This window comes from Lonchura striata, chromosome 30 (genome assembly GCF_046129695.1).
Source record: "Lonchura striata isolate bLonStr1 chromosome 30, bLonStr1.mat, whole genome shotgun sequence".
Classification (NCBI taxonomy): domain Eukaryota; kingdom Metazoa; phylum Chordata; class Aves; order Passeriformes; family Estrildidae; genus Lonchura; species Lonchura striata.
Window position 1 is genome coordinate 4604771 of NC_134632.1, and position 26766 is coordinate 4631536.

The 26766-nt window shown below is 54.1% G+C and overlaps 1 protein-coding gene across 2 annotated transcripts; it reads right to left on the reverse strand.

Annotated features, from left to right (window-relative positions):
- Nucleotides 1-467: 467 nt before the first annotated feature.
- FKBP5 (FKBP prolyl isomerase 5) lies at nucleotides 468-19422 on the reverse strand. 2 transcript variants are annotated; one of them, XM_021535999.3, is made up of 12 exons: nucleotides 19303-19422; nucleotides 13349-13425; nucleotides 10872-10989; nucleotides 9873-10017; nucleotides 9522-9664; nucleotides 8533-8647; nucleotides 5284-5440; nucleotides 4724-4814; nucleotides 3874-3957; nucleotides 3240-3425; nucleotides 2225-2464; nucleotides 468-865 (listed from the first exon to the last, which is right to left on the reverse strand). In XM_021535999.3, the coding sequence occupies exons 2-12, from the start codon at nucleotides 13357-13359 to the stop codon at nucleotides 758-760; spliced, it is 1398 nt and encodes a 465-aa protein (XP_021391674.1). In that variant the 5' UTR covers nucleotides 13360-13425; nucleotides 19303-19422; the 3' UTR covers nucleotides 468-757. The 2 variants fall into 2 exon arrangements, with proteins under 2 accessions (XP_021391674.1, XP_021391675.1); XM_021536000.3 differs by lacking the exon at nucleotides 19303-19422 and adding an exon at nucleotides 19245-19263.
- Between the last annotated feature and the right edge of the window lie 7344 nt (nucleotides 19423-26766).

A 26766-nucleotide genomic window follows, 5' to 3' on the forward strand; every position in this document is an offset into this window, starting at 1 on the left:
CCTGTTCTTTTATCTTCCCCACATACAGATCCCAATAAAAGCAATAAAACTCCCATTTAAAGCTGGGAGCCAAGGGATGGGGTGCAGGCTGTGGGCTGAGCGCCTGCAAAGCTGGACAGGCTTTTGCTCTCTAAAGAAACAGGAACCAGCTCCTCCAGAAGGTAAAACCCGTGTGTGCCCCCCTCCCCAAACAGTGCTTTAAAGATTAATCATGTCCCCGCACCCAGGGGCTGCAGCAGGGGCCATGTGGGTTCTCATCCTGGCTCTGCCCTGCAACTTTTGGCCACGGGCAAGGAGTCAGCAGGAGACAAAGCCAATCCCTGCCCCGGGGCTGCTCTGGGACAGGCAGAGGCAGCACTGCAGTGTACCAGGAGCGTGTCCCACATCCCAGCTCCTCTCAGAGGATGCTGTGCTGAGAGTGGACACACAGCCCAGGGAGCTGGAACAAGCTGTCTACGGAGACCTCCCAGGAGCCAAGCGTTTTAATTTATCATGATAATATTATTTTTTTTCCTTTTTCCTGCTGTTTAAAAGGTGTTTGTTCCACGTGCAGTGGTCCCACGGTGTCCTGCCGCTCCTGCTCTGCCCCCAGGGCGGTGGGACGGGGTCGCTTTTCTTTGCGAGGTGCTTTTGGCTTCCACGATCACACAAACTGTAACAAGCTTTACAAGAAAACACTGGCAAGTCCCAAGGTTTGGCAGCAACCTTTGTCAGTGTGGGCTGAGGGCACGAGGCTATCCCATCCCCTCCTCCTCCATCATACATGTCCTTCAGCCTCTTCACCCTCAGCACCAGGAGCCTGAGGTCCTTTTCCACGCGCTGCCTTCTCCGCTGGTTTTTCCACACCGGTTTTGCTGGCTGCTTCCTGCCAAACAACAAACAAAACCCACTGAGCTGGAAACAGGAGAGGGAAGGGGCAGGCAAGTGACAGGGATGCTGGAATTAGGCTCAGGCAGTCCAGCCTGGGAGAGGAGAGGTAAAATTGCCCCCCACAACTCCCCCGTGCCCACTGAGCAGTGCAGCTCCCACCACTGGGCTCTGATTCCTGGGCTCAGTGGCTGGTGGAGGTTAAAGCTCAGCAGCCCGGGCAGCTCTTGGGGAAGGTGTGGGACCCCTGGGAATGATGTGACCCACCTCGCCAGAAGCAGGGTGCTGACACAGAGTGAGGATGGATGCATGGAGGGAGGGATGGAGGGATGGATGGGTGGATGGATGGATGGATGGATGGATGGTGGATGGATGGATGGATGGATGGATGGATGGATGGATGGATGGATGATGGATGGATGGATGGATGGATGGATGGATGATGGATGGATGGATGGATGGATGGATGGATGATGGATGGATGGATGGATGGATGGATGGATGGATGGATGGATGATGGATGGATGGATGGATGGATGGATGGATGGATGGATGGATGGATGGATGATGAATGGATGGATGAGGAGGTAAGTCAGCAGTGTCAGAGTGGAGATACAGGACTGAGCCGTGGGTGCAGCCCATCAAGAGGAGCACTCAGGCACAGGGAAGCCTCCTGCCTGCTCCAGCAGTGACTGTGCCCATCACAGCTGGCCACACAAGCCAAGCACAGGCCCAGCAGCTGGCCAGGCTGGCGCTGCTCCTAGCCCAGGCCCCTGGCCTGCTGCTCCCCAGGGGCTGCACCAGTCACTTAATCCACAGCCTCAACCTCCAGACACCGCTTCAGAATAAAAATGACCCATGCAGATGGCTTGCAAAGCCGTGTCCTCTCTCGTTACAGTACAGCAGGTTTTGTTCAGTGGAATTTTGGATGAGAGCCTGTTCTGAGACAGCGATCTTCCCGCCTGAGCAGAGGAGCAGGTATTGCCTTACCAGCTTCAGGAAATCCACACTATCATGTCTCAAAATACTCCTGCCAGAGATGGAATGATACTTCATTTCACTTGTGACCAGGAGTTCACCAACACTCTCTAGCTGGGAGCAGCCAGCTGAAGTACCAATGCCAGCCCCGTTCTCAGCCCCTCTGAACTCACACTGCAAATGCTTTTATTGGTGATTGAGCACCTGATGGCACCCTCTGCATAAGAGAGACCAACAAGTAAAACACTTCTTCCCACTGCAGTAGGCTCTATCCCTCTATCCTGCATCCTGACCTATAATTTAATTCGGTTGAACCCATCTCTCCTCATCACAAACCCTCAGTGCAACACCTGGATGGCCAAAAACGAGCAGCACTCACCTTTGCATCCCTCTCTGCAAACTTTGTGAACATGTTGGCGTAGATCCTCCGGTCCCGCTCGTTGTGCTCCTTGGTTTTCTTCTGGCACACGGAGATCTGGGACTTTGCTGCTTTGTTCTGTGGGTTCACCTCCAGCACTTTTTGGAAGTCACATTTGGCCAGCTCGAACTCGTTCATCAATAACCTGGCTTCACCCCTCCTGTACAAGCCTTTCTCATTGTCCTGGTCCAACCCCAGAGCCTGGAAGCACACACAGGTCCCTGTGAACATCTCAGAGCCCTCCCAAGAGATCCCCTACAGGCAAAGCCTCAATAAATCTGTCAAAATTAGGACAAGGTGGCTTCAAATCTCCAGAGGACTTGCATCTTGCTCAACAAAAATTGCCTCATCTCCATTAGCAGCTGGGAGATCATTAATATAGTTTTATTATCTCTCCTTGCTTAAAATACCCCTAAGTGTGGCAGGGATATTCCTTCTTATACAAAAAGAAATTTTAAAAAACTCCATCAAACTCCTAGTGAGAACATGCAGGAGAAGAGGATGCTTCATCCTCCAGGCTCATGCTGATGCCTTAGGACTTTAACTTTTATATTTTTCCTATATTTGTAATCCTGTAATTCTTTAGTGTATAACTCTAAACTCCATATACAGTGCTAGCTGCTCTTCTCCCATTTTGGTCAGACACAACAATTCCTCTCCATGCCTGGAATCAAGGACACCTCACTGCATCAGACTCGCAGAGATGGAAACAAAAGTGAGTTTTAGGGGAGAAAACTTGGGGTAAATTACTTCATTACCTGAAGCTGTAATTGGAGGATCAACCCCCAGTATGCAAATGGACCAAACTTAGAAAAAGTGTGAAAACCCGTGACCCATTGTCATTTTTTTTGGGTTTAACCCCTAAATGCACCTCAAGGCCCTTCAATAAATATACCTGCTTTTTATTCCTTTAATTTTGCCTGGCCCCTGGTTTTGGGTAGCCCATGAAGGTACCAGTTTGTGGTGACCCCCCTACCTTGTCACAGCACTCGACAGCCTTGGCGTACTCTCGCAGCTTCAGGTAGCACATGGCCAGGTTGAGGAAGGCAGCCAGCAGGAAGGACTCAGAGGCTTTGGACTCCTTTTCAGACAAGCCATACTCCATTTCCAGCCAGGACACAATCTTCCCATACTGAATCACTGCCTGCAGGTATTTGCCTTCCTGAAAGGAGCAAAAAGAGGCTCAGTCTTGGCCCTGGCATGTGCCGTGAGCAGGTGACAAGTGTCATGTGGGGTGTTCGATAAATACAGGAAAGGAGGAGGATCCCGACTCCTCCAGAAGCAGCAGGTTTGGGAAAAGATGAGTCAGAACAGGGGGGAGCTGGGATGCTCCAGCTGGGAAGGGGAATGCAAAGCCCCTCAGCACTGGCCCTGGCCTGGGAAGGGTTTGATCTGCTGTCCTGCTCTGCAGGGAGCACCCAGAGCCAAGGCAATGCTGGGAAAGGATGAGATGTCTCGGGGAGCACCAAGGAGTGAGAAAAAGGCAGAGGCAGAGCAGGACTCGCCTTCCCCAGCCCTGTCTGGGGGCACATGGCTTCTCTGACACTGCTGGCTGCCAAATTCAGTCCCAGCTCCCCCCCTCTGCCTCTGCCACCCCCAAGTTCACAAACCTTGAAGTACATCGTGCCCTTTTCCTTGACCACAGCTGCCTGCTCCAGCTTCTCCTTGGTGTCCATCTCCCACGACTCCTTGGCCTGCAAAGGAACACTTGGAGCACTCCCAGGGGAGCAGAGCAGCCTCCCCTGCCCCAGCAGGACCATGCCACTCTCTGGGACAGCTGGGCACGCTCAGGGCTCATCAGGGCTGTACCACAGAGCCTGGAGAAAGGTGCTGCCTGCTTTGGCCAGGGTGATGGCACAGGCAGGGGACCCACGCAGGGATGTGCAAATCCCATGGGCTTTTCCTGCATCCCATCCCCAGCCTTCTCAAGGGTACAACAGGCTGGACAGACCAGCTTTTATCTGTGCAGTCTGGGGGGGAAATTAAGTGGGGGAAAAAGGAGAAAATTGGAAAGAAACTAAAAGGAAAATAGGAAAAAAAGGAGAAAAAAAGGAGAGAAAAAGCAGAAAAGGGAGAAAAATAGAAAGAAAGTAGAAAAAAGGAAAAATAAGGAGAAATGAGGAGAAAATAAGAGAAAAATGGAGGCAAAAAGGAGAAAAAAGGAGGAGGAAAAAATAAAAAAGAGAAGGGGAGAAAAAAGGAAGAAGAGAAAATAATATTAAATAAAAAGAAAGTACAAAAGGACAAGGTTAGGAACAAATAAGACACCCAGCCTTGGACCTCAGCCACAAGAATAAAACAAACCAACAGAGAAGAACAAATTAAGAACACGAAGCTCCTCGGTGACGTCTCCACTTCAGCTGGGGTTGGGCTGCAGCCACGCCAGGGACAAAGGCTGGAGGCTGCACAGGCCTTGCCATCCCTGCGACCAGGGAAGGACAGGAGCACCTCTGCCCTCACCTTCTCAAAGCTCTTCAGGGTCACCTCGTACACCAGCTCCGCGTTCCCCTGGATGCCGAATTTGGGCTTCCCAGCCTCGCCGAAGCCGTACCTGCAGGGCAGGGGGAGGCACTCAGAGGAGGGGGAGAAAGCTTTTTTTCAGCACAGCTTGCCCATAAATGCACGCTCAGGTTGCCACCCGCAGCTTTCTAACATTTTGGGGACAGGGTGATGTGACTCTCCGCGAGCAAAGGTCCCTGTGGATGTACAATGCACACACTGGGAACCAGCACTCCTGGCTGCATCAAAACCATTTTTTTACACAGGCTTCTCTCCAGCCCTGGGCATTTGCAGGGAGACATTTTTATCTCAGACACTGGACTTGGATAAAGCCCTTTCACCTGGTTTTATGGTTTGTTTTTTTTTAAGTATCTCAACATTCCTGTTTACACGCCACTGGTCACCCCTGCTGTTCCTGCTGGTGTCCTCTGAGACTCTCCTGGAGAGTTTTCAGGATCACCATCTTCCACAAGGGCTGGAGGCTGGAACTCACTCAGCAGCCCTGTGGAGATGCTCCTCACCGTGGGCTGAGGTAGAGGATGCAGTGCTCTCCCCTCTGCATCTTCTCCAGGGCCTTGTCAATGCCGATGGGGATGTCGTGGTCCTCCCCTTCGCCCACCACGAATTTCACATCCTTGCAGTCGAACCTGCGGCCGCCGCAGAATCCCTCCAGGTGAACTGCAGAGGGGCAAGAGGGGCAGGATGGCACCCAGAGTCACCCACACCTTGGAGAAAGGTGGGCTCCAAAGCGCCTTAGAAAGCATTTTGTAAAGCTTCTCTCCCAAAACTCAGCAGAGCCCGGAAGAGGGAAGACCCAGGGCTGGGGGCATTCTGGAGAAGAGGGATGGGGAGGGCTTGGGAGCACTGCTGAAAAGCAAGGCAGGCATATCTTGTCCAAGCAAGGACCAAACAACAGATAAACATCGTGACTAATATGTTCCCCTCGTACTCAAGTGCACGAGTCGAGTCTTACTGGAACTGGATATTGCTGCTGGCACGGCGCCAGGCAGAGTTTATCACGGTGATTACAAATCTTCTATACTGTGCTATACTGCCTTGACTCCTGCCTCCAAAACAAGGCCATGTTCTCCTGACTCTGAGAACTCAAAGTACAAGATAAACTTTTTTTTTTTTTTATTTTTAATCTTCAACCAGGGGCCGTGCTGTTCCAGCCCCAGACGCTGGCAGAAGCGCCGGCAGAGCGGACACTGGGTACCTGGCACACTCACCACCTGGCACTCCTGGCTGGCTTTCCACAGCAAGATTATTCTTTATTTATTCAAACCTGAAGACGTTCCAGGCTTTGGGGATGCTTTTGCAACCTTTGCATTCTGCTTGCAGGGTAAAAGGCATACACACACGTGCAGGCAGGCATCAAGTAAAAGCAATTTCACAAGGGACTCCTACATGTTGTTGGGGGGTGGGGAAAAAAAAGCCAAAACAAACAACTACAAAAAAAGCTTTGTAAGAGGAAAAAATCACAAGTGTTCTTAAAGGTTTTGCAGCCTGCAAAGACATGAGCTTTACCTTTGTTTGAGGGGAACAGAATGCAACCTGAGATGCTGCAGGGCACTGAGCATCCTGCTGTGGTGGCAGGTGAGGGGCAGGACAAGCTGGGTACAGGAACAGTTGTGAGGGTCTGGGCTCTGCACAGGAGAGCTGCACCCTGGGCTGAAGGAAACCTGCGTCCATCCCCTGCCCTGGGACCCACAGGAGTCCTTAGGGTGAGAGGCATGGACCCAGCAGACCCGGCAGCCCCCATTCCAAGGGCAGGTCCAGCTGCCCTAAGAGAACCCAAGGATGGGTTCCTCCTGCAGGAGCAGGACGCCAGGCTCTGCCCTGTCACCCCACTCTTGCCACCAAAGCCGTGCTGGGACTCGAGCAGAGGATGCCCAGGTGCTTGCCAGCTCCCTGGGACACATCCTGCAACCATCTCTGGTGCACAGTGACCACGGCAGTCAGGCTGTGAGCTCACCCAGCTTGGGATGAGGACAAAAAGCAAATCCAGCTCCTCCGGGGACAACCCGTGCTTCTGCACTGCCCAAAGCCAAGCTGGCAGGTGTTTTAGGCACGGAAAATGTGGGAAATTCTGCCTAAAATACAAGTAAGCCAGCCACCCCACAGCACCGTGCATCTCCCTGCACCTCCCTGGCGAGCACAGATCCGCAGTCCCTGACCCCAAAAGCTCCCCAAGGTCCCACATCCCCTGCGGGATGAGGCAGGGATGGGAAGCTCCACTTTAAAACAGGATGCACGAGGGGATGTTGTGATCCTTCCTTCCAAGGATAGCTCTGCTCTGTTTTAATTGCACAGAAAATACACCGAGCACGGCGGGGGGAGGAATCTCTGCTCGGGTTTCCAGGAGTGGGTCAGCTGGTTCAGCCGCTCTTGGATTACAGAGAAAAAAAAGTCACTGAAGGAACATCACTCCGGTTGCAGCTCTGACTTATTGTTCTCTCAGTGCCTGCAGCGATTTTGTTTTTGAAGAGCTGAGAACAGAGTGTACTGAGTGCGGCTGGCACACGAACTTGATGTGCTGACAGCAATTTGTACTCAGATTAAAAACGGAGAAGGAGGAGGGGTGTGGGGGGAAAGGATGTAACAAAAGCTAGAATGCCAGATTTCAACTGCAGCACAGGTTTTAGGGACCAGAACTGGCATTTAGGGTCCGTAAAACTTCAAGCCTATTAAAACCCAGAGGTACTTGCTCCTGGACGAGTGATTTATTCCAGCCTAATTCCAGCACCTCCCAAACTACACAGCTGAGGTAAAGCATCACAGCCCTGCCCCAGGGGGGACTGCTGTGTCCCCACACCGCTCAGACAGCAGAATTTGAGTCAAAATCTCATTTTTCCCTAAAAGAGAGTCTCGTTAGAAGAACCAGCCACTTAAAGCTGCGAACTTTGTAAGCTCTCACAGATCAGATTCAATTTCTCAGCTGATAGAGGGACTTCAGGATCTTTGTGAACAGGAGCTCTGGAATTAAGAAAAGGAAGTGAATGCTTCCCATATGGAACAAGCCCTGTGTGTGTGTCTGAGCAGTTCCTGTGAAAGAAAAACCCCAAACCCCAGTCTGCCCTCCCCTGTCCAGCCCCATGGAATGTCTGCTCCAGAAATGGGACCAGAAGAGGGAGAACCCAATGGGATGTGAGCTCCTCATCCTCCCGTGGCAGCTGAGACCACCCCAGCCTCAGCAAACCCCTTGAAATAATTTCCTTCCCCTCACCATCAGCAGCCCCGTGGCCATAAGAGAAGGAAAAAGCCCTGCTCTATAAGAAATGTGATGAGACCCCCCCAAAAATACCATCAACACTGGAATGAGGAGGCCAAAGAAACTGCTGGGCATCCAAAATATGTAGCAAGTGTTGAGGGAGGAAGGGCTGGCAGCTGGAGGCAAGGCAGGGCCAGGGGTTTTGGCAGATCCCAGAGCACCCTGACCACTGCTCTGGGATGCAGAAGGGCTGGGGGAGACAGCAGAGCCCTGAAACCCCACGGGGCTTTGTTCTTCCATCCTCCCCCAGCCACTGCCTGAGCAGCTCCAGGGTTTTCCTGGGCTGGTGGTTCTCCAGCCAGCCCTGCAGGGCAGAGGCAGCGCAGGGGCTGGCCAGGGAGAGCTCAGAGGAGCAGCCCCAGCTGCTCTCCATCCCCTCTGGCCCCCGGCTGGATGTCACTGCACCCCACAGCACGCACAGCCACCTTCACTGCCAGCAGCTCCTCGCCAGGGATCAGCTCGGGACAGGCTGGGCCCTCCCACCAGGACCAGCACTCACTCTCCACGGTAGCACCTTCATTAGGGTTGGAGTAACCTTCTCCCTTGCTCTTGATCCTCCGGATTATTCCTCCATCCTCAAACAAGTCCTCGCCTTTGAAGTCAAGCAGCTCGACCTAAAAAAAATAATAATAAAGAGAAAGTGGGCAGAGAGTAGGGAAGGGGAAAGGAGAAGAGAAAAACAACAGAGAGCCACAAAGCAGCAGTTCATCCCCTGGCTGGAGAACCAAGCCAGCGAATTCTCCGTTCAGCTGACGAGCAGAAGTTGCCCATAAAACCCAGATCCAAACCACAGCAAAATACACGTGATTTATTAGAAATGGGGACTCATCCAGTACCTGCAGCATAACACAATGTAACAGCAAAAATAAGTTTATTGAACCTGTAAAGGTACAATACAGCTGCTGCTGGAAGATGCTGTGAAAGTCCCCCAGTGTGGGCAGGAGCTTCTCCATCATCCTCTGATGGGACCAGCTCTGACCCTCAGCTTAGTCCACACCCGACCTGAGCCTTAATTTAGGACAGACTCCCTCCTTCTGTGTCCCCATGAGCCCTGCCCAGGGAGCCCTCTGTGCCAAAACCTTAACTTTCCTACCACCCCTCAGCACGAATGTTTTTTTAGCACCTGGAGGCATTTCCCAGCTGCTTTCTCCTTCCCATGTGCATGTTGAAACCAGGAATCTGCCCACTCCCCGCCCCAGCACCAGGACTCTCCTAAGCTGGAGTTTCAGTCCCAGCCTTCCAGCTCAGACACACATTTCTGAGAAAGCCCTGGCAGCAGTTCCTGGAGCAGAGGGACACGTTTCAGGAATCCAAGTTGGGCTGGTTATTATTTTTTTTTTTTTGGTGAATTTTTTTTGTTGTTTGGGCTTTGTTTTATTATTATTATTATTGTTATTAATTTTAATTTTTTTTATTTCCGAGCTGGCTGGCAGGGCAGAAAGGGAGCGAGCTTGCTCAGCCACACAGCAGCTCAGCAGCATTACTTGCCTCAAAAAAGAGGGTGGCATTGGAGGGGATTTTGGGGGCGCTGCCGGCAGAGCCGTAGGCGTACTCGGGTTTGCAGAGCAAGTAGCAGATCTCTCCCTTCTTCATGGTGGCCACCCCGATGTCCCACGCCTTGATTACCTGACCTAGGAGAAAGGCAGATGTCAGGCAGGAGGGAGCAAGCCAGCAGCAAACCCAGCCTGGGTGCAGCGAGGATGCACCAAAACAAAACCTGAATTCACAAGTGATTTAAGGCAGGGCTGACACTGTCCTGCAACAGGATCAGCTGCTCCCCCTGCCCCAGGGTGGTCCCCCCTCCACCACCCGGGGATGGACACCCCTGCAGCAGCTCACCCTTGCCCAGGCTGAAGATGAAGGGCTCGTTCCGGTCGCGGCTGGAGTCGAACTTTTTCCCGTTGGCCAATTTCCCTTTGTAGTGCACATAAACCTTGTCTCCAATCATGGGAGACTCGTCCTCACTCCCAGCTCTCTTAATGATCTGAGACAGAGAAACCACCTGTGAGCTGGGGCCATGGGACAGCAAAGATGCATATGGAGAGGGAGGGAGATACACACGAGCATTTACATTTAAAAAATATATTTATACACACATGCATATACACCCCAGGGCTGCTCTAAATGACAGGAGGCAGCTATTCAGTTTGCCCCTAAATTTGCCTGTCATCAGCTCCTAAAAACAAATCTCAAAGTGGAGCCACAGGAGTGGAGCTGGACTGGGCTGGGAGCAGAAACCAGTCCATACTGGGGGGATAAACACCGTGGCTCCAAACCTGCAGTGAGTGCAGCTCCACTCACTCTGTCCGTACACATTTTACTCCCAGGGGTGTGTCAGTTCACTACTCACTCCTTGTCAACACTTTTTTCTGAACGCTGCAGCCGGGAACAAGCAGTTCTCGAGCTGAGGATGGAGCAGGGGAGGATGCTATTCTTGGAGGAAAGGTCCTATTCAAGTGGAGAAGTGTAAGTGCTGAGGAGCAGAAGTATCCAGAAACGGCCCTGAATATGAAAAAGGGGCCGTGGAGCAGACTGGATGACCTCAGTAATGCGCTCTTTCTAATGTTTGTGAGTCACACACAGAAATGCTTTGTGGATTTACAGCTAATAATCTGATTAGGAACACAATAGCAGTGAAATTCATGGAGCAGCCTGGGCCCACCAGCCTCAACCACCGCTCCATTCTCCTTTACTCCGAGCAACGCTCATCCTCTTTGCCTTGGAAATGAAAGAACTCAGTCCTCCAGCCCTGGAGCTGCGACCCTGAGGGCTGGGGGTGCAGGAAGTGCACCCCAAAGTGCAGGAAGGCAGGATGCTGTTGGCAGAGCCCCCCCTTACCTTCAGAACCCCTCGGTCCTTGGATGGTGTGATGTCCTCCCCACGCTCGGCCAGAGCTGCTGCCTGCACCTCCCCTTCACTCTTGGTGGCCTCATCAGTGGTCATGGTGTCCTTGGACCTGGGGGGACACAGCACACACCCTGTCAGCCTGGCAGGAGCAGGGCAGCTGCTGGAAGAGGAAAGACAATGCACAAGCAAGCATTCTCCCCAAAAATTAAAGCAAGCCCAAATACCAAAAGAATCCCAGCTATTTGGGTGGATAAAGAGAAAATTCTACAATCTAAGGAACTGGAGGGGTTTTGGGCAAACTGCTGGAGCACTTCGTTCCCAAATGTCACCACATAAGCAGCCAAGGTGCCAGAAAAGCCACGTTTTCCATTGAACACAGACTTTTTCCAATGGTTCCTGGTGAAAAAAAGAATTGCCTACAGTTTCAAAAACATATTTCCTGATGATTTCCTTCAGACCATGGGGCTATTTTGGTAGCTGCACTGCTGGGTGACACATCATCAAGGAAACATGTGACGGAGAATTAGAAAGCGATGGGTTTTTTAAGACATAAACCAGATCTATTAAAGCCACTGTAATTGTGAAACTTTCCCACAGTCTTCAGCGTGGAAGCTGATGTTAACCAGCAGGAGAAATCATTCATTTGGGGGATTCAGAAAGAGCAAAGAAAGGATGTTTTCAGCTCCAAGGAGAGATAAGTCGTGCTGCAAGAAGAATTGCTTTCCTCGCACCCGGGTGGAAAGGGAAGGACTGGAGGCCAGCCCCCCCAGCACAGGAAGCCACTGAGACACAAAGAGCCCTGAAATGGAAGGAGCAAAGAGAAAAATAAGGGAACTACTTGTTGCAAGGCTCAATTATCACAGTCTTTTAATGGGATTCTGTTCCCTTTCCTCTGTGCTGCTGGGGTTTCAGATGGGAACATCTTATTAAAAAAAAAAAAGCATTTAAACGGCAAAGAAACGTGTGGTGAGACCCATTATCTCACAGGTATTTATTGGAAAACGTGCCATGGGTTACTTTGGAAGAAATGTTTGATGATGTGGGTGGTGAAGCACTGGTTACCCAAAAGTGTGATGGACACCCCATTCCTGGGAGCATTTGGGTGAGTTTGGACAGAGCCCTGAGCAACCTGCTCTAATCTAGCTGGACTAGATGACCTTTAAAGTTTCCTTTTAATGCAAACTATTCAATGATTCAAAGATTTGGGTGCTGGGATGGTCTGCACGCCACCACAGCCTTCCTCTTGGAGAGGAGTGAGGAGGAGGTGGTACCCATCCCAGCACCGTGCACCAGCTCAGGACTTCCCAGCACAGACCAGACCCAGCACCAGGGACACACCACCCATAACCCACCCTTAAGGACCAGGAGAAGCCCAAAAAGCAGGGAAGCAGAGAACCACCACCTCGTGGGGACAGAACCTCCCCCAGGTCCACCAAGCAGCCACCGCCGGGATGCAGGAGACAGCCAGGGAGGTGCTGGCTCCGGCTTTGCCGGTTGCTAAATCCCACCAAGAGACATCTAAAAATACACCCGACGCATCCTTCTCATTATTTTTCGACGTAAGCAATTAGAGGAGTCATCCAGGGAAGCTGGCCAAGGCGGGCGGGAGGGGAGACGCTCTGCGTCAGCAGCAGTGGGAGGGAAGGAGCCCACAGGACCCAGCTTTTAGAACGTGGCCCACGTTAGGAAAGAGCTCACCACTCCTCCGTCCAGCAAAAACAGCTCCAACTAGGTTAGGGAAAAGAGTGCACTGCTCCCACTTATCTCCCAGTTGGAGAGACAGGAGGAGGCTGGCCACGGGCCAAAATCCCAATTAATTTGAAACAAACTGTTGTAGGGCAAAAAAAAAATAAATTAAAAAAAAATCTGCTACTCCCTGAGGTTTTAATAGTGAGATGTCACCCAGCCTGAATCTTCTTGTTTGTATGCTCTGGATGTAGGGAGGGATTAATTAATTACTCTGTGCAAAAGCGCCTGGTGTTTTCTGACACCCCAAGCAGATCCTGCTTTCCTGTTGCTGCTGCAACCCACAAGATTAATGCTGTAAGTCTGCGAATGAAGCCAGGATAAACCATCCTCCCTCCTCTGAACATCCACACCGCTCATTTCCCTGGGATATAAACACCGATGGGCCGGGGAAGCAGAGAAATAAATAAAAACAAGCTTTTTAATTTTACAATTCCCTCTCCACACAGGTGTTGCTGTCTCCCAACACTGAGGAAGAGGTGGAAATTCAGGGGGGAGAATGGGATGCAGATGTCTGACCCCGGGCTGAGGACAGGCAGGTATCACACATGCTAGGGTTTCACCAACCACACCATCCCCAGCCACGTTTCCCAGAATTCGGCATACCGGGAATTCGCCAGCTCCAAATGGAAACTTCATGTTGCAGATCCCTCCCGGAGGCTCGCAGGAGGGGAAGGGGACAGGGAAGAGCAAAGGCTGGCCAGGGTTTTGAGGGGTCTCACCTTGCCACCATGCAATCCTTGGAGAAGGTTTGAAGGTGCAGGGAGAGTCCAGGCCCAGGGACACAGCGGGGAAATACCTGGTAAGAAGAGAGGAGGGGGACAAAAAGAAAAAAAAAGATGAAAAAAAAAATTCTTTTTCATTCTAAAACAGGATTTCAGAAGAAGAAGGGAGAACAGAGCAGTTTTGAGGCACAGATCGTGCTCCACCATGTCAGAGATGGGTGATGAAGATGATGGCCAAAACCTGTTTTGACTCGCTGTTTCCACAAAACAGCATCTTACCATCATCTTTAAAAAAAAATAAATCCCGTCCAACTGTTTCACTGGGATGAAAATTAACAGGATGAAAAAATAAGAGTTGGCTGCCCTGGGGTTTGTTTTTTTTAAGACCCACTTAGCACAAAGCACTTTCACTTCCACGGCACCACAACAGCCCTAAAAGCTTCAGATTGCAACACAGGAGGGAGTTGCTTGAAAATGCAAAGGTCAGGCTTGAAAAAAAAAAAAACCAAAAAACAAATCTGAAAGCCCAGCAGGGGGATGTGGGGCCCTGGATCCTGGTGATCATCACCCCAGATGCCAGCCCCTCGAGCTGGACAGCAGCACAGGGCTGCACAGGCATCCTCCAGCCCCAGCACAGCCTGGTAACGAAGAATAACCCAATTAGTGCAGCAGCTGCCTCTCTCCGCTGACCCACAGTGGATTGCTTCCCCTTCCAGCACAAGAACTGCTTTTTTCCTAATAAAATCCCTTCTTGCTGAGCAAGCTGTGCCTGTGCAGCAGGAGAGGGAAGACCAGAGCAGTGATTTCTCCTGGATGAGGGGGTTTGAAGACACCTCAGGGCCAAGCTGCTGAGCAGAGACCAAAGAAGGTGATGGTAATGAGTTAAAATTGGGATTTCTAACAAAATATTACTTTCCTAAGATGGACAAACAGCTCCACATAATCCTCAGCTGCATCCCAACACATAAGGACACACCTAGACATTGAGTGCTAGTTCTCACACTCATACATCTCAGTTAATTAATTTATTTATTTTTTTTAAATCCTGGCCACTTTCTCGCTCTCCTCCAAAATAAGCAGGGAAGCCATAAAATTGAAAGTTCTGTTCACCAGCTAAGAGCTCCCAACGGATCCATTTATGTCCCGGGGTGCAAGCGGCCAACATCCCGGCGGGGCAGCCACGGCAACTTCTGCTCAAACGAAAAACCAAAATGCAAACAGAGCTGCTGGGACTGCCCAGCACCCTGAGGAACCCCCATGGCACCCAGGGTGAGCTCTGAACCAAAGCACAGCCCCTGGTCTCCTGTGTCCATGGCCAGTCCGTGGAGACCCTGGTGCCACCCACGCCGTGGGGACACGTCAGAGGGGGATGCAGTCCCCAGACACCTCCCAAGGACCAGGAGGTACCTGCCTATTACCTGAAAAACACCAGCAGGGGAAGGTTTTAAAACAATTAAGAGGATAACGAAGTGAAAAAATCAAACTACTGCATGCAGCTCACTTTAATGCAGCAGTGGATGCTCCCATCACACTGGCTTCATCGTTCTGCCTAGCTAATATTTGTAAGCTTCTGAAGTGGTTTTATTTAAGGTTCAAGCCATCAACTAATTGATTTTTTTTTCCTAAAATATGTGGAATAAGAGGCTGTTCCTGAGCTGCAGCGAGAGGAACAAGTGAGCAGGATGGGTCACTAACCCTGCCAGAATAAATATCTCAGGCAAAAGCAAGATGGGTTCAGTGTCTCTGCATCCCCTGGAGCGAGGTGAGCAGGCCCGTGCCAGCAACACACAAAAGACCTTCAGAGAGGAGAGGTTTTATCCCCCCAGTTCACAATATAAACCCATTAAAAATAATCTGGCTCTTCTGCTGGTTTTCTAGCAAAGAAATGGTCGCTTGGTTTTCCCAGGTCGCTTCAAAAGGAAAAACAAAAACCAAATCAGAGGGATAAAGTTCCTCTGAACTCTCTTGTGAGCAGCCTGTGGTCCATCTCCTCCAGAGTGGGAACCCAGAGACACAACACCCTCCACTCCCCATGCCAGAGGGAATTAAGAAAAAAAGCAGCATTTTCTTTTCTCCTCCCTTATTTTGAAGGATAAACTTATACCAGGGAAAACAAAATCCACAGACATTTATGGGTAGCTGCTGTCCCCAGGGGAGAAGGTGCCAGGGGCAGGGTGAGGCTGAGGATTCAGCTCTGCAGCTCCTTTCCTACCTGCCCCCAGCAGGGATTTCAGCTGTTTCCACCACAAAAATCACAGCAAGCCTCTGCCACGAGAACAGATCCTCAAAACACTGGAAAAACCAGGAATGCCCAAAACCTTTGCTCTGACCAGGAGGGAGAGGCAGCAGCCTGCACCCATCCTGCTCCTGAGGGGCTGGCACAGCTTTTGATGATGGCTAAAACGGAATAATCAAGGAAATATGGTAATAATGAATGGATAAAGAGCTGTTCCACACCAGCCTGAGCTTCCTGGGAGATGCCTGGCAGGGAGGCCAAGCACCTTAACAAGCTCAGAGGCCACGAAACAGTGGGGAATGCAACCTCCTAAAGCTTTCACAAATTGGGATTATGTAACTGGACAGGAAAAATAAATAATATAGCCAAGCAGGTTATATAAACCATCTGTAAAATGTGAGAAAGTACTTGACATCCCACTACCCACTCCTTGGCACCCTCCTGCTGGGTTTTCTGCCACCAAAAATGAGCGGGGTCCTTTCAGTCGTGTCTTCTCCTCTGGTCAAAACAACCAGGGACAACAGACCAGATGGGCTTTTTGGAATTAAATATTCCACCTCTGGCTGCTGAATGTGAATTTTCCCTCCCCGTGCAGCACACCAAGTGAAGTCCAAGCCCTCCACAGGCGACTCAGAGCAGCCTCCTGGCAGCAGCTACACAGTGCTGAGAAAATTGAATTTCAAGTGACAGCTTGGGGGGGGACTAAAATAAATACAAAATGGGAATAAACAAGGAACTCCTTGTTTGCCAATTCTGTTTTAATTTAGCCTTTTCTCCGGACTAAATGTGGCAATTAAACTTGGATCTATTAAAATGTGTTTGTTTCTTTGTTTTCCGAGCAGCTTGCAGCCAGGTGACCCCTGGCAGTGGGAATGCTGTGCTGGATGATTTATCCCCACACACCAGGGCTCAGCAGCACCTGGAGCATCCCTGAGCTGAATGCCATGAGGGGAATCCCCAGCTCAGCACCCAGCACCGCCAGCAGCAGCTCTGGCACCCAGAAATAACTCAGCACCCAGCACCATCTGCACCAGGGCGCTGTAAATGCCAAATGATTCTGGGCAAACGGCAATTCCCAGGGAAACGCCAGCCTGCTCGGGTGCCAAGTGAGGATTTCTTGGAGAAACATCACGAGGGGACAAACTGCAGGTGGGGAGGGGGGTGGCAGTGGCATCGCTGGGGACGCTGCGAGGAGCAGCAGGGGCAGATGCCACCACAGCCTTGGGGACAATGCCAGCACAGGGGTGAGGACAGGCTCTGACACACTGGTGTGCACCACCTGGGGTGGGGAGGAGGCTGCATCCCACCTGGGCTCCTTTTTGGGGTGGTGTCACATCCCAGGAATGATGCTCTTGGTCAGGCAGTGCCTCCCAGGGCTCGTTTTATTCAGTGGTTAAATTTCATCTAAATCAAAAAGTTCTTGCAATGAGAATATTTTTCCATCTAAGGACAATACTGCTATTTACAAAGATGGGACACTGCAGGTAGAAGATGATTTAGCTGCAGTCCCTCACAGTCCTGACTCTTCACTTCTGACAGTTACTTTACCATTATTTTCCTAATTTTCCAACGCACTCGCTTGCAAAATCAGAAATCCTTACTAATCACAATTACTGGTTATGGAAAAAGCCTGTCAGCTCCATGACAAACAAGTTACATGAACAACTTGTACGTTAGAGCACTCGTGGCCACTTCTTTACACCCACAGGCACAGAGCATTAAAATAAAACCCTTGCTAAGTAATATCTATTTCCCTTTTACGTGCACAAGATCAGTAGGAGCTTCACAGCTCCCTCAAGGGGCTGCAGCAACTTTATAGAAATACATGTAACCAAGAGTGAGTATAAAATAAAATTGATATAAAATAGCATAGAATGAGAAATAACTGAGGACAAACTATTTTTCAAACCACTTACAAAATATTTTTCCCCTGAGCCAGTCTGCAGCCAGCCCAAGGAAATTTTGGTGCTGACCATCTCAAACCTTCCAGCAAACTTTCTCCTTCTGCAAGCAGGTAATTAATTAAAACACACGTAACTACACAGCAGTGGTGTTCCTGAGGGATGCAGTCTGCTTTTTATTCAGTTGTCCTTATTTTTGGCTCGTCCCAGCAGGAAGGTGCTCTAACAGTGCTGGGAAAGGACCTCGACATGACTGAAATGTGTGCTGGGCAAACACAGCCTTGGGAAGATGAGATTATTTGCATTTATTAAAAATAAAAAAAAAATTAAAAATAAAGCCCAAAAATCCCGAACAAACAAGGAAAGATAATTGCATGAGCAATTATCCTGGCAGACATCTCTGTTCTGAGCTGGATGGGCACCACGAGCAGCCTGTACCACCGGACCTCTCCATCCCCCAGAGCCACCAGCCACGTGCTATCACCTCTCCCTGTGCACTTCAGCAGAGGAGAAAACTTCTCCACGACTCCCCAGAAATCTGCTGGGGATTTTTTCAAGGACCTAAACCCACCCAGGACCCCTCCACCCCCTCGCTGTGCTGCACAGCTCCAGGTTGTGGACGCTGCTCCCTCTCTGGCAGGGATTTTCTGTCCCCTCCCCAGCAATTTTGTCCCATTTTCAGAGTACCAGGCTGGAAACGCAGCCCAAGTATCTCGGAGTTGCAGCACTGGCACCCAAATCAAAGCCACAGCACCTTTGGGAAGACAGAGCAGAAAAGCCAGATAGATACAGGCTCTGCCAGACCTTTTTAATGATTTTCTTCTCCTCAGCCCTTCAGCAGGACAGGGGAGGAGGGAGGCAGCTTGCTCATGTTTTAAAGGAAGCGGCAATTTGTGCTTTCAACTCTTTTTTTTTTTTAACTTTTAATTCCAGTTCCCAGGTTGGCTTTGATATCCCAGTGATGTCCTCAAATCCACCTCAAGTTTAATAGCTCGTTAGGATGAGACACTATTTAAACTCTAAAGCCATAAAGTATCAGCTCCTGGCTTTTTTTTTTTTTCTTTTTCCCCATTATGTTTTATTTTTAAGCATACTTTTATTGTTTGCACCGTTGGGGACAGAAATTCGGTTCAGCTTTGGAGCCTCAGCTGGAAGCCGCAGCCTGGGGACACACCGATGACAGACAAATCTCCTACGAGTTCCTACAGCCCATTGTGTAAAATACAGTTTCCTGGGAAGAGCAAGCTCACTCGAACGTGAAAACAGAAGCTCTGGAAGAGTTTTGATGTGAGGAGAGGAGGAGAAAACGCAGAAACTTTTTTAAAAATCACATTTACCCTGTGCAACCACTTCTACCTGCTGCCAAAGGCTGTGCGTAGCGATGCACACACCCTGCGGGGTCTCTCTGCTTAAAAGAAACGCTCCGGCTGCTCCCGGGAGCCTCGGACGGGGATGGGGAGCGGGGAAAGCAGAAATTCCCTCCGGTAGCGGCGGCAGCAGCCCGGGATGTGCCGGAGCATCCCCGGGCACCGCTGCGGGAGCTCCTCCCGGCATCCCGGGGAGCTCCGTGGGGCACGGACCCCGCTCCTACCCTCACCGCCACCATCCCCTTCCCCAGCGCCCCCGGCCCGCTCGGGACAGCGCTGTCCCCGCTGTCCTGTCCCCGCTGTCCCCGCTGTCCCCGCTGTCCTGTCCCCGCTGTCCTGTCCCCGCTGTCCCCAAGCCCGCGGTGCCCCACGCTCACTCAGCCGCTCACCCGAGCAGCGCAGGGTGCGGCAGAGCGGGCACGGCGCTGCCCGGCCCGCGGGTCCCACCTGTGGCAGTGGCTGTCCCCGCTGTCCCCGCTGTGGCCGTGGCTGTCCCCGCTGTCCCCGTGGCTGTCCCCGCTGTCCCCGCTGTCCCCGCTGTCGCTGTCGCTGTCGCTGTCGCCGCCCGGCTCCGAGCGGCCCCCGAGCCCGCCCGGCCGGGCCGCCCCGCCCCGCGCCCCTGAGCCCGCCCTGCTCGCGTCTTATTGGCTGAGCCGCCTGTCCGTCCCCAATTCCCACCTTGCCATTGGCGGCGGCGGAGGCGATATGCAAATCAGAGCGCTGTGCCCGCGCGCTCGCCCGGGTGGCACCGGCGGGGCCGGGCGGGAGCGGGGACAGGGACAGGGACAGGGACAGGGACAGGGACAGGGACAGGGACAGGGACAGGGGACAGCCCGGCCAGGGTGGGACAGGGGACAGGGACAGGGACAGGGACAGGGACAGGGGACAGGGACAGGGATAGGGACAGGGATAGGGACAGGGGACAGGGACAGGGACAGGGACAGGGACAGGGATGGGGACAGGGACAGGGACAGGGACAGGGACAGGGACAGGGAACAGGGACAGGGACAGGGACAGGGGACAGCCCGGCCAGGGTGGGACAGGGGAAGGGATAGGGGACAGGGGACAGGGACAGGGACAGCCAGGCCCGGGTGGGACAGGGGACAGGGATAGGGGACAGGGACAGGGACAGGGGACAGGGACAGGGGACAGGGACAGAGACAGGGGACAGCCAGGCCCGGGTGGGACAGGGGACAGGGATAGGGGACAGTCCGGCCCCGGCGAGAGCGGGGACAGGGGACAAGGGACAGGGGATAGCCTGGCCCCCCTGTCCCGGCAGGGAGCGGGGACAGGGGACAGGGGACAGGGGACAGGGGACAGGGGACAAGGGACAGCCCGGCTCCGGCAGGAGCGGGGACAGGGGACAGGGGACAGGGGACAGGGGACAGGGGACAGGGGACAAGGGACAGCCCGGCTCCGGCAGGAGCGGGGACAGGGGACAGGGGACAGGGGACAGGGGACAGGGGACAGGGGACAGGGGACAGCCCGGCCCCGGGAAGTGCCCGCGGTGTTTGACCCCGGAGCTCCGTGCAGCGCTGGAGAGCAGCTCCGTGCAGCTCCGCCACCCGCAGGGCTCCTCAGCCCCCCGTGGGGCTGTCCCCACCCCGCGGCTTCATGCGACCCCGCAAGGACACCCCAGAGCCGCAGGTGCCCTCGTTGCCCCCCAGCTCCCCGGGGTGGCCCGATCCCTCCCAGCTCCTCCGGGAGTCGCAGGAAACACCGCGCAGAAGAGTGAAAAATTGCCTCAGAGCTGGGGACAGAGATGTGGGTTTGGCGGACAAGCGGCTGCTGGAACACGCAGAAATGTTCCAGTTCGGGAAGAAGGAAATAAGGTTTTTGTCAAGAGCTGCCCCAAGAATAGCGCCCCGGGTTAGAAATCAGCGCTTTTGTGATCATACACCTCATCGCTGCAGTGCCTGAGCAAAAAAAAATGTTGGGGGCAGATTTAAATTGGGACATCTCTGAGTGTTTTTATGAAGTGGTCACTTTTTACCAAGTTTGTGCTGTAATGAGTGCCTGCAGCTCCCAATCCGCATCCTCATTCCCAATAAAATCTTCGGGGCCAGGCTGAAGGCAGCACTGCCCTGGTGGGTGTTTTCTCACAGGTCTGCTCTATATGCTGAGTTTGATTTCCCCAGCTGTAATTTATACACCGGTGTCACTCAACAGAAATACAGAGTGAAAATTAAAGCCTACTTTAGAAAAGGGGGGGAAAAATTGTTTTCATGGCATTTAATTTTCCCCCCGCTAAAATAACCCTGGTGAATCTTGCATGTGGTTTCAAACATTTCCCTCCCGGCTTTAAATTTCCAAGAGCTTTAAATATTCATTTACAAAACAAAATTAAAATATTGTGGGTTTGCAATACCAGGAAAATCCACAGCACAATTCCATCAGGCCCCTGAGATAACACCAAAACCCTGAAAAACCCCATGGGACCAATGGCAGCAATGAGGAAGTTCAGCCTAGTTTGTCCTTGTACTATAAAAATGGTAATTTTTTTTTTGTTTGCATAGAACCCCCCTCCCCCAAAAAAATACATGGGAATAAAGAATCAGAGTTGCTTTTTTAGAAAATAAAAGACACCTTCCAAATCACTGCTATGCCAGTGCCAGACCCCCCAGCTCACTCTGTTTCTTGGGTGGGGAGATGTCCTAAAGTCTCCCCTCTCCCAGGGCTGGGGTCTGCCCCGTTCGCCCCCATCCCTGTAACACAACCTGGAGGAAATCTGTTCCATAAATAATCCTGTTTGGCTTTGTGACGCCTGCCGGGGGTACTGCTTGTTCCCCCTCGCCCTCCAGCTGGCCACACATGTCCTGCCCCAGCCCTGAGCCCAGCTCTGAAAGGACAGGGAGTTTTGGGAAAAGTCTGGAAGCAGGGAGCAAAGCCAAGGAACCTTCTCTGCTGGCTCCCCAGCACCTCGTGTGAGGTGAGAGCAGCCTTCCTCCAAGGGAGAGAGAAAAAAAAAAAATAAAATAAAGCAGGGGATATTTTTATTCATCCTTGTCTTCTGCTAAAAATAACCAGCGTTAATCTGCCTGGAGAGCGTGGGGAGGAGAGGAGTCCCTCCACCTTGGCTGCACATAGAGCCACATCAGTGAATCTCCTGAGAGCGGAGGAAGTGGCTTTTCTCTTTTCTCTTGGTTTCCTTTCGCGTGCGGCAGCACTGCTCCATGGTCCCGGGGCAGGGATCCTCCCCTTCCCGGCGGATCAAACCCATCCTTCCCCTCAGAACCCGGAGCAGCAGTGTCCATTTTGGGGCTCCGAGCAGCGTTTCTTGCGGCCCGGCGATGCCCGCGGTGTGCGCGCCCCTCGGGGGGCCCCGTTCGCCGCTGGCACCGGGGGCGCAGCGCGGTGCCGTGCCCGTGGGAAGCCGCGTGTTTACGGGAGGTGCAGCCGGGGCTTGCACAACAGGCGCCGGAGAACAGGAGAACACCGTGTCCTTGCTGTGGGTGCAGCGCAGCTCCCGGCAGGAACGGACGGACGTGGGGACATGGGGACATGGGGACATGGGGACGCGGGGGATGGGGCAGGAGGGCAAAACCTCCTGCTTGGCATGAGGAGTGCCGACCCCGGCGATGCAGAGCAGCTGGAAGCCGCTTTCTGGCTGAAACTCGCCCCCAAATCTCCCTGCGGGAAGGCCGCTGGGAGGGATGCTGGGTGTGGAGTGACCCAGCCTGGGGCAGTCCCTGGGGTCCCTCCCGAGGCTGCGGCAGCCTCCCCCTCTCTGCCCGGACTCACGGCTCCCCATACGACTTTTTAACAGCCGAGGGGCCGACACATCCCCCTCACACGTGGGGACCCCCAGGGAAGTCCCTGCTCCGTCACAGGCCTGACCCTGCCCTACCCTGCGGTGTGGCCAGAGCCGGATCTTTCCAGGTGCATTCTAATCCATAAATTACCAGATTGTGGCCTAAATTCTGGCCCTTGTTGCAAAAAGCCCCCAAGCCAGCAGACAGGGGCACCTCCCTCCAGAGGCTTCGCTGATCCTAGCTCCATCCCTGAGCTCCCATTTTCCTCACGGCGCTTCCTTCCAGGCACCGGGGACAGCTTTTACTAGAGGAAAGGACGCAAATATTTCCCCAAATTATTTCCCTTCTGAGGAAATGAGGAGAATCGCTGCTTTCCCCGGCTGGCAGTGAGCAGCAGAGAGGTGGACAGAGCCCAGAGCTCCCCCAGCCCTGCCGGAGATGCAGCCCCACAGCAGCAAGGGCAGGATGCAGCAGCGGGGCCGGAGCAGGGAGGATAAATAAAGTCCGGCTCTGCCGTCCTGGCTTGTGGCCACTTCTAACACAAAGTACATTCCGGTCTGGACGTAACGAACTGTACCAGCCTCCGGCGGAGAGGGCGGGTGCCTGGGGGTGCCTGGGGGTGCCTGGGGCTCCATCTCCAGCGTGGGGGTGCGAGCTGGCAGCACCGGGGGTGGGCACAGGGGTGACGGGGGCATCAATCCCCCGAGGACGCTCCGCTGTGAGGAGGCTGGGTCCTTCCATGCAGATGTTCCTGCCGGACGGATCCGAGACCCAAGAACTCCTGCAGATCGCCCTCAGGTGCCCCAATGCTTGCGGCGCCGCCCGGAGAGCGGCGGGTCGGGGGCACAGCCGGGCTGGGCACAGAGCGTGGCTCGGGGGTCAGCGCTGCGGCTGAGCCCCACGAAGCCCCGCCGGGGTTTCGGAGCCGCTCTCAGCCTCTCCTGGCCGGGAGCCGCCGCGGCCGGAGCGGGCCGTGCCCCTGCCGGGAGCGGCACCGGGCGGGCGCGGTGCCAGGCGCCGGGACGGGGACGCGATGTACCGGCCGGGGAGCGCCGGGAACAGCCTGACTCAGCGCCGGGCCGCCGGGGAGGCACCCGGCCAGCGCCAGCCACGGCCCGGCGAGCGGCTGGGCTCGCCCGGGGCTCCTGGCTGCCGCGCTCCGGTGTGGCCCCAGCACCACCGCCCGGCAATCCCCCCGGCAGCCACCAGCAATGCCCCCAGCATCCCCCCCAATGTTCCCCCCAGCACCTCCCAGGACCCCCCCGCCATCCCTTTCAATATCCCCTGTAATATCCCACCCCAGTATCCCCCCACCATCCTCCCATCATCTCCCCCAGTGTTCCCCCCAGCACCTCCCAGGACCCCCCGTCATCCCTTTCAATATCCCCTGTAATATCCCACCCCAGTGTCCCCCCAGTATCCCCCCAGCATCCCCGCCAGCATTCCCCCCAGCACCTCTCAGGACCCCCCCATAATCCCTTTCAATATTTCTCCTAATATCCCACCCCAGTGTCCCTCAGCATCCCCCCAGTATTCCCCCCAGCACCTCTCAGGACCCCCCCGTCATCCCTTTCAACATCCCCCCTAATATCCCACCCCAGCATCCCCCCCCTGCTCCCCCCATGTCCCCCCCGATGTCCCTGCCGATATCTCCCCCCTCATCCCCCCGGCCTCAACCCCCGCATGCCCCCAACATCAACCCCAGCACCCCCAGAGTGAATCCCCATCAATGTCATGGAGGTATCCCCCGGAATCCTCCCCTCCTCACCCTCGCTCTGCTCCCCCGGCCCAGCTCGCCAGCTTTTCAGGGAATTTAAGGCTAAAATTACCCACTGAGGGGGAACCCAGCTGCAGGGAGCACTTCCCCCCAGGCTGGCAAAGCACCCAGCCTCCAACACCCCCCGAGCTGCTGCAGCCCAACATCCCTTCCTTGCCCTCCCCACCTCTCTGTCGTGCACCACTTCCAGCAGCTCAAATTATTCAGGAGGAGGATTTTTTTCCCACTTGTGCCCTCGTGGGCAGCATCAGGGGGGGCTTGTGGAGATCTGTGGGTGCCTGGATGTCCTCCCAGGGCCACTTCTGCATCCCCATGTCCAGTTTGCAACCTCCACCACTGCCCTGAGCTGGGCAGTCCTCAGCCCTCGGCAGCTCTGGGGGGATATCTCAAGGGACCCCACTTCCAGCCCCAAGGCCAACCCTGAGGATGGAGGGAAGACTGAGATCCTCGTGCCAGGTTTGGGAGCCCCTGGGGCTGATGCTTGCCTAGGAGGGGTCCCTGTCCTTCAGTCTAATCCTTCTCCTCTCCCAGCTTCAGGAGAAAAAAATCAGAGTGGGAAAACAGGAGCATGTCTGTCATTTTTCCCTCTGTCACAGGCAAAGGCAAAGCCAAAGCAGACGAGAAAAATCATCAACAACTGGTTTTGGCAAGAAGTGGCAAACCAGAGCTTTCCATGAATTTTTTTTTTCTTTTTGCTAGAAAGGTTGCTTTTCTTCCAGAGAGAGCTTGAAGGATGGCTTCTCGCCAGCTTCATCCTAAAATCATTTCCCTGGCACAGTGAAAACCTGGCCCAGATTTAGGAAAACCCTCAGCCACAGGATCAGCCCCCCACATCCCTGGGGTCTGCACCCCATTGTGCCCCATGGCTTGGAGCTTGAGGGGGTGGGGGCAGACCGGGGCATCTCCCCGAGGATTTGGGATTCCCCAAATCCCTGGTGCAGGCTGGGGTGTCCCACACCCTGCAAGGATGTGTTCCATCCCTCTGGATGCTGCTATGGCCAAGGGACACCCCGAGAGGGGCTGCTGCCCCCCCAAGCTGCCCCAGCCACGGCTTCGCCCTGAGCACCACCAGGGGTCGAGGCTTGTGGGGGGCACCAAACCCCAGAGCCAGCAGCAGGCAGGGAGCCCCAGGTGCCTCTGTGCACCCCCAAACCCCTCTGGGCACTCTCGGATGGCTTTGGGGGACCCCTCAGGCACAAGCAGCCCTGAACCGCCCCACAGCCCCCCCTGTGCCCCCCAGCCCGAAGCCCAGGGGTGCCTCGGACCCTGCTGCAGGGTCACCATCGTCACCCCAGGCTGCAGCAAGGTGGGGCGCGCAGTGTGTGGGGACACGGGGTTAATTAGGGGTTTTCCCCTGCTGAAATCACTGTCCTGAGCTGGAGCTGCAGGGCTGCTGCCTGTCCTTTCCACCGTGGGGGCCAGGGCAGCTCAACCCCCCAAAAAACACATTCCCCCCCTGCCGGGGCTGGGGCTGGCAGCCTCTGTGCCCCCGGGGCGAGGGCTGAACGAGCAAACATCCACAAACACACAGACAGACAGACAGACAGACACACACACACACACACACACACACAAAAGTTTTCCTCGGAGTGTTTTGCGAGGCTGGGAGTGGGGTGACTTTGCTGGGGGTGTCTGCAAAGCTGGGCATTGGGTGGGCACCCCACTGGAGCTGCAGCGAGTTGGGGGTGCAGGGACGCCCCAGGAACGGGCAGAGAGGGAGTTTCAGTGCATCTGCGCAGAAATGAAAAAGAACTCGAGAAGGAGAAAAAGAAGGAGAGGAAAAGGCGGTGCTTGGGGGCGAAAAAAAGGGTTAAAGCAGAGCAGAGGAGGAGAGGTGAAGGCCGAGGGCTGGAGGAAGGGGGGGAGGCTGGGGAGCGGGGCTGGGTGAGAACATCCTGTACCCTGGGGTGACAGCGGCCGGGGGGCGAGGGGGCGAGGGGCGGGGGATGTGCCACACACCTCCTGGTGCCCCGCAGGGGCTGGGCTCGCACAGGGGGGACGATCCTGCTGATGGGGTGAGGCTGGGGAGGGTCCTGGGCTGCCCTCACCCCCAGCGTCCCTTCAGTCTCATATTCCCCGCTGCTCTTTAGCCAAGCACGGAGAGCCCTGTGCAGGGCAGCGGAGGAGGAAGGGGCACCCCAATCCTTGTATTCCCCCGTGGCCCAGGTCTCCCCGCAGGGAATCTCGCTGCAGCAAAGCCCTCCTGCACAAGGATGCCCCGCTGGCACCGCGCTTTGCAGCTGGGGCTGTCCCCACCCTGCCGGGGGTCCCCCTGTCCCCAGGGCTGGCAGCACCCCACAAGCGCCGGGGGCCCCTTCCTGTGTTTGTTAAGACGCCGTGAGTCAGGCGTCTGGTTTTCGGTTTAAGCCAATATTTACCAGC